Consider the following 7,555-nt stretch of genomic DNA (forward strand, 5'->3'; position numbering starts at 1 on the left):
AGCATCAAACTTCAATTTCCGGCCGAAATAATTTACACTAAAAAAAATTATTACTAAATGTGAAAATTGTGAAATGTTTGAATTGTCATAACTTTTTTGTTTATTTTCATGGTAGATTGCTAATACAATGGACCGTTTTCTCTAAAAAATTACGTTGGTAAAAAGATAGGGTTTTGAGATATTTGAGTTTTTGTGACAAAAATGATATTTTTTAATGTTAAAAAAGATTTTTTTTCACAGTGTATATTTTCTTAGGAATCGCCATTTAGTTATCTAACTTTGCTGAACAATAAAATCAGCATCAAATCGCGATTCCCGGCCGAAATAATTTACACAGAAAAATTTTTTTTACTAAATGTAAAAATTGTGAAATTTTTGAAATGTTATAACTTTTTTGTTTATTAGTTTACCATCACCAAATTTTTATGGTAGATTGCTAATACAATGGACCGTTTTCCCTAAAAAATTCAAGTTGGTAAAAAGATAGGGTTTTGAGATATTTGAGTTTTTGTGACAAAAATGATGTTTTTCAATGATAAAATAGATTTTTTTTCACAGTGTATATTTTCTTAGAAATCACCATTTAGCTATCTAACTTTGCTGAAAAATTCATAGCAATCGAACAATCCGTTTTTGCTGTGCATATTTTTGAATATTTTTGAACCATTTTCACATACACCCTTTTGAAAAGTTAGTCGTGGCTCTAAATAAAAATTTGATATCGAAAAATGGCGATTTAGATGGAACTGAAAAACTGTGCAAAGTTTCAGTTCAATAGAAAATCATGAATTAAAAATTTTCCTTAATTTTGATGCTGTTGCTTGGAATCGCTCATTTATCCAATACACGGCAGGCCTCGTTGGTGTTGGAGAAATATGCAACTCGAGCTGAAATCCTGAAAAATCCTTATTTTGCAACTATGCCCCCCCCCCCCCCCCACCCCCGATTCTAACCCTTTTTGCACTGAGCTGGCCAACTGTTATAGCAGCGCTGATATTTGTCAAAGCACGATGCCACATCACTGGTAAATTATAAAAACAGCAGTCAATCCATTTTATTTCTTTATTTACAATATGAACGTTTTTTAATGCTGGCAAATCAACTGCATATCTAGTTCCGCCAGCTAGAAGATGTGCAATTGGAGAAATAGATGATTCCTAGGTAAAATCGTTTGAATGCTTCTATTCATCGTCGGCAGGAATGCCCAATTCGGCATTGGTCCACAGAGTGGGATCCGGATAGTCGAATTCTCCCTGAAAAGACGACGTAATGTTATAAATGGGTACCTAATTATTGTGGATTCGGCCCCAAATTTGATTCTGAATCGAAACAATGCCTTGCACCGGTTCCTGTGCAGTTTGTAACACTGCATTCGACATTAAATATGTTTAATGTAAAGGAAGGAACGCTAGCAGAAGTCAATGTTTCAACTTAATCATTCAATTTGGTTCCGAATCCACAACACTCTTTATCCAACAACAAACCGTAATATGTTCGTATTCATGGAACAGATGCCACAGCACCCACCACCACATCATTCCTCCGGCGACTTGGGCTCCGACACGGACCATCATATCCGGCTTTGGCCCATTCATTCGGTATGCAACACTGAAAATAGTCAAGCAGTTTAGCAATTCAAATCCAAACATCATAAGCAAATTACATAAGCGGTCCTCTGGAAGTTCATCCACCATTTCCACCGACAAAAACACCATACTTACTCGTGTCCGTGACGGACTAGCTGGTTACGGACGGTCGCCCTAGTTGCCGGGGAACTGGCCACACGCTGCAGCAGGCGGCCCAACAGCAGAGCACGAGAGGCAATCATTTTATTTTCGACGACGGGAACCGCAACAGACCGACGACAGCAAATCACCTGCAAACGATACCGCACTTTCCGATTTTCTTTCCGAAGTGACAGAAGACTGCAATGTTTTTGTTTCTCCTTTATGTTGCTGATGATGATAATGATGACAGTTGATGCGATGATGACATTTGTGGCAGAGTACTCTGGCGGACAATGAGATAAACTTTGATGTGGGTTCGTGTCTGCGCTGGATACACACACACTGAAATAAATTTTGTTGTGGAAACTACCGATTCCATAGTAAAATTACTAACCGTACCTATGATTCTCAACCGACAACAAAATCTGTTAAGATAACTGAAATATGCTTGAAATTACAATGCATTGTAGTAAATTCAACTAAAAACATGGTCGTCTCAACAACAAAACATTGTTATTTTTTCCAGGACACGCATTTTACAACACAGTATGGTTAAAAATACAATGCTCATTTGTTAAATTAAGATTATTTTTGGTAATGTTAACAGCACTGCTAGTTAAGTTGACAGTGTTTTAGTGGAATTAACTGAAAATTGTTGTCGGTTGAGAATCATAGGTACGGTTAGTAATTTTACTATAGAATCGGTAGTTTCCACAACAAAATTTATTTCAGTGCAGAAAGTATTTTAAATTGTTTTAAGCCCAGTTTCATGTTCGAAAGGAATCGCTTAAGGTTGAAGCACAGACAAACAGACGTAACATGAAATTTCCATCGACCACGCTTTTAACGATCATTTTAAATTTTCATAGTTGAGGCTTTCACAACCAGAGGCGTGCGCAGCGTTTTTCTATGTGTTTGAAATTTCACACTAGCGCTTTCTGTTGACGATATGGCACAACACAGTGTTTCGTGCAACTTCTCCACCAGGTGATGGTAGTGGGAACTGGGCGATAGATTTCCATGAAAATCGTTCAAGGTGTTACGTCTGTTTGTCTGTGGTTGAAGGATTCGTCATTGACATCATCGTCATCATTGAAAATTCGAAAGCAGTTTTCTCGTTTAAAACTGAAATTTCCGCAGTGAAAATGTATTCACTGTGATCCATTCTCCACCCGCAATAAAGTGAATACATTTTGACTGCGGAAATATCAGTTTTGAACGTGAAAACTGCTTTCGAATTCTCAATGATGACGATTATGTCAATGACGAATCCTTCAACCTTAAGAAACTTATTGAGAGATTTCTGGCAGATGCAGAAACTTTTTACACGGTGACTGCCATTTGAACCAAGGGGTTTCCAACAAGTTTTTTTTAGTGACAAGTAATCAATGATTACTTTTGATTTCTTTGAGTAGGTAACCATAACCCAACTAACATTTTTGCTGTATAAGAGCTTAAACGAGCTTTCTTCCAAAAGCGTTTGCTCCATAAGCTTTTATGCAGCTACTTTTGTTAGTAGGGAAGTCTTGCCCAGTGTTGGTAAATTCACACTAAAAGCTCACTCATGAACCGCTCCTGCGTGAGCAAACTTTCGCTTACACGGAGACAAATTTCGTTCGTTTGAAACAAAAATATTCATGAACACTTTTAGCTGCTATGAAACGTCTATGTGAAAAAGTATAGATATCTAGGATGGATTGCTTGATGGAAACTTGTCTTATACACAGTAGTGTGGGTCATCGGAACCGTTTTCTCAGATCAAAGCTTTTTTGGTTCCGTTTCGGGTCCTGAGTATCTGTGCAAAATTTGAGCACGATTGGTTGCCTCTACACTTTGCGCATTGCAATTGAAATTTGTATGGGATTTTGTATGGGAAAACATACTTTTTTGCATTTTTGTCATAAGTTGAAAAAGTTTGTCTGAAACTTTTTAACCGATACTATAAAATGATAGCCTTGGATGCTCTGAAAAACTTTGTTGAAGACCGTAAAACGATCCGAAGCTTGTGAAAATAGTTATAACCAACGAACCGCATGCATGTGCTTATGTTTTAACATGTAAAGGAATAACAATAGCAACAAAATCATGCTGTTTCGCCAAGCAATGTTAACGCTATAACTTTTTTCACAAGAATCAGATCACTTTGCGGTCTTCGACAAAGTTATTCAGGACACCCTAGGCTATGTTTTTACTTTAACGGTTACATGGTTTTAGAAAAATTCGAGCTTGTTATGAGAGAAATGCAAAAAAGTGTGTTTTCCCATGTAAAACCCCATACAAACTTCAAACGCGATGCGCAAAACGTAGACATAACCAATCGTGCTCAAATTTTGCACTCTTATTTGGGGCCTGAAATGGGATCAAAAAAGCTTTGATCTGATGGGATAACATTAAATTTTTCATTTTTCCATATAAACGATGACCCACTCTAATACACAGCTTATCGTAAGGTTGAAGGTTTATCACTAAACGATGTTCATGATCATTATTACTGAATGTTTCCCTTATTATTTATTATTATTTTAAGCCCTAGGTTGATTTACCTCGGAGGATGTTTCCCTTAAAAGAGAGAGGAAAGGAAAGGAAAGATTTCGCAAACCCAATTGTATTATTCATTATTTATTGATATGGTCTGTAAATGAAAATATGTACATTTTAAAACTGTCAAAATGGGTACAAACAGCTTTAAGAATAACAGAGGAAGCATTCCAAAAACAGGCCGCAGAATAGACAGACACCATTTCATAAATGTGAAGAATCTGGAAAAAATGAATATTCAGCGAATACATCAGGAACGTCTTGTCTTCTGCTGTAAACGAACGTGGAAAATAGAGAACCAAACCAACTTACACTGAAGTCTACACGTGAATAGAATTCGCATTAAATAAGCTTTATTAAAATATTAAAGACATTATCAGCACCAATGTGCTGGTTAGAACAATAACTCTGGCATAATAAATACTGATATCAAAATCTATAAGAATCAAAGGCTTATAATAAAAAGAAGGGAGAGAATGTAGTAAGTATCTAGCTAGCATAGACTTCAGGAAACAGATGTCATTCCATAATCAACTGTTGGCCTAGTCACTACACTGTGTTCTACACCTTCTTATGCCAACCGGATCAGTCGCGAATACTGATTTGTCAGGGTTGTTGTCCGGCATTCTTGCAACATGCCCTGCCGACCGTATCCTTCCGGCTTTGGCCATCTTTTGGATGCTGGGTTCGCCGTAGAGTGCAGCGAGCTCGTAGTTCATCATTCTTCGCCACACACCATTCTCCTGCGCATCACCGAAGATCGTTCTTAACACGCGTAGCTTGAAAACTCCGAGTGCTTGCAGGCAGCGATGCCAGATGGTTTTCTGTATCACTCGTTCAAAAATCTGTATCCCATACAAAATTTGGGTAAAAAATCTGTATTCCATACAAATGGAAAATCTGTATTTCATATAAACACAATCTGTACAGAATGTCAAAAATCTGTATAATACAGATAAATCTGTATATATGGCATCCCTACTAGCAGGTCCTCGTCGAGCATGGTCTAAGTCTCGTGTCTGTAGAGGGCCAACGATGTTATCAGCGTCTGGGATTCGATCCAAGATCCTCGGCGTGATAGGCACGTGCTTTAACCTTCACACCAAATCCGCTCCACATGTCGCTTTGAAGTCGATGAACAGGTGATGCGTTGGGACCTGACAGTCACGGCATTTTTGGAGGTTTTGCCGTACGGTGAAGATCTGGTCCAAGGATCATCTAGTGACAAATGATACAGGATACGAACAATCCAAGATTGCCTTTGCTCTTGCAGTAGCATGATGCCGACACCCTCGCCCCATGCTTGTATCATGGGAGCACAGGCAATCGAAGCTTTTGATGCACGCTTTATCATGGGATCACACGTTATCAGATCATGTTACAAGTCGCGATAAATTTAATTCATCACGATTCAAACCTTGATTCAAACCATTTATGGACCAATAAACAGAATTCACGATTGAAAACAATACATTCATTGGCATATCTTGATATAAGAGCAACAATAATGAGTAAAAAGAAAATGATTTTCGGTATTCATCATTTCGACTTCATGATAACGATCGCATCATGGCCGCACATGCCTCGCGATTCAATTTTCGCGGAGCGTGGTTTGTTATAATGCTTGACGACAAGGTTCTATCGTTGTTGCTATGATCGCGCGATGCGCTTCAACCGCGACACATTCAGGATCTTATCATGATCACTAGATTTCCATCCTTGATCTGGTCTATTGTCGACCGGTCGTCATCATGGTAATTTCCCACGAGTTCATTCGTTTTAGGTGAAAGACGACGGAAAATGATCTGGGATAGCACTTTTTAGGCAGCATTCAAAATGGTAATCGCTCTGAAATTTTCACATTTCAAATGGTTGCCTTTCTCGTGAATGGGGCAGATTACCCCTTCCTTCCACTCCTTCGGTAGCTGTTCGGTTTCCCAGATCCTGACTATCAACCGGTGCAGACAAGTCGCCAATTTTTTTCTGGGCCTGTCTTGATAAGTTCAGCTACGATACCATCCTTACAAGCTGCTTTGTTGGCTTTGAGCTGGTGAATGGCATCCTTAACTTCCCTCAGCGGTGGAGTTTTCTTATAAGGCCTGACACCAAGCCCCTACTTTCCTGAGGACCGTAGTGCACAATTGAGCTCAGAGTCATTCCCTGGCACTCGGACGTTGATTAGCCGCCCTTAACATGGGGATCAGATACCGTTGTGAGCCGTTCCTGCTGGAGAACAGGATCTCAGGTTTGCAGAAGCAAACTCCTCTTCCCTGTCAGCCTACGACTAAAGTTCGCACCGGGGTTGGCTACTCGATCTTCTCTAAGGTTCTTGCAGTCCGGCTGGTACCACGAGGAGGTAGGATAGGAGATGCTGGGCAGAGGCTAGTGATCTCAATGGGATCTGTATTGCGCGAATTACCCAGCCTTTATCATGCCTCTTAGATTTAAGAATTGCTGTACATCATAGAACACACTTCGTTCGGGGCTTTACCAAATTGATAAGCTGTTTGTGTTCATGTATGTGATCTCTCAAATAAGCAAGGTCTAGTTCAAACTCTCAACTGTTTCCAAATTTCAACTGATAACGAAAATATAAAAGAAACTAACTGCTAAAATACACAGCTCATTAATCTACCAATTTTCTCTCTGAAACGTTCTGCTAAGCATACTCTTCCAATCGTAAGTCAACTTTTAATTTCCCAGTGCTCAAGCCAATCGCAATCTCTGTTTCCTACTTCAAGATGAAATTCCTGTGGCTGCTGACGTTCCTGCTGGCCATCCTGGGCACCGCTCTGGCTCACACCCCATCCTGCCCGAAGGGATTCTCCCGTCAGGCTAACCATTGCGTTTCGAAGCGCCCCGTCCATGGCGAATGCCCCAAGGGATCCAAATACAATGTAGGAATGAATCTGTGCGTGCATAATTAGAAAAAAAAACGATACTAAAGATAACTGAATGAAAATTAGTGCAGTGAAAATGTAACGAAGATGTTAATGTGGTGTTCATAATGCTGAAAAAATATATTTAAAAAATCTACTTTCGGTCGTAGTTAATTATGCCCGAATCTGATGAGAAAGACATTTGGAAGTAAGTCTTTCGTTTAGAAATTAAAACTACCTTGAACATCCAGTGAAACAATTCGATAACCCCAGCACAGTGGAACACAGCTCTCAAGAATAACGGCTTCTGATATTTTCACTCTCATCTAGTTTATTGCAAAGTTAACGACCTCACCCGCGTCGACGTAACAGTCTATATCCGAACACGATGGGATGTTTCTGACTATATAA

The 7,555-nt window shown here is 39.2% G+C and overlaps 2 protein-coding genes across 2 annotated transcripts; one reads left to right on the forward strand and one right to left on the reverse strand.

Moving 5' to 3' along the window:
- Positions 1-1,048: 1,048 nt before the first annotated feature.
- LOC109414398 (uncharacterized) lies at positions 1,049-1,932 on the reverse strand. The gene is made up of 3 exons (XM_019688205.3): positions 1,722-1,932; positions 1,485-1,608; positions 1,049-1,253 (listed from the first exon to the last, which is right to left on the reverse strand). Exons 1-3 carry the CDS (start codon positions 1,826-1,828, stop codon positions 1,182-1,184), a joined length of 303 nt encoding a protein of 100 aa, XP_019543750.2. The 5' UTR covers positions 1,829-1,932; the 3' UTR covers positions 1,049-1,181.
- A 4,886-nt stretch (positions 1,933-6,818) lies between these two features.
- On the forward strand, positions 6,819-7,216 carry LOC134289431 (uncharacterized). Its single transcript, XM_062855236.1, has 2 exons — positions 6,819-6,944; positions 7,007-7,216. The coding sequence occupies exon 2, from the start codon at positions 7,007-7,009 to the stop codon at positions 7,190-7,192; it is 186 nt and encodes a 61-aa protein (XP_062711220.1). The 5' UTR covers positions 6,819-6,944; the 3' UTR covers positions 7,193-7,216.
- Positions 7,217-7,555: the final 339 nt, after the last annotated feature.

The sequence above is a fragment of the Aedes albopictus genome, chromosome 3 (assembly GCF_035046485.1).
Source record: "Aedes albopictus strain Foshan chromosome 3, AalbF5, whole genome shotgun sequence".
NCBI lineage: Eukaryota > Metazoa > Arthropoda > Insecta > Diptera > Culicidae > Aedes > Aedes albopictus.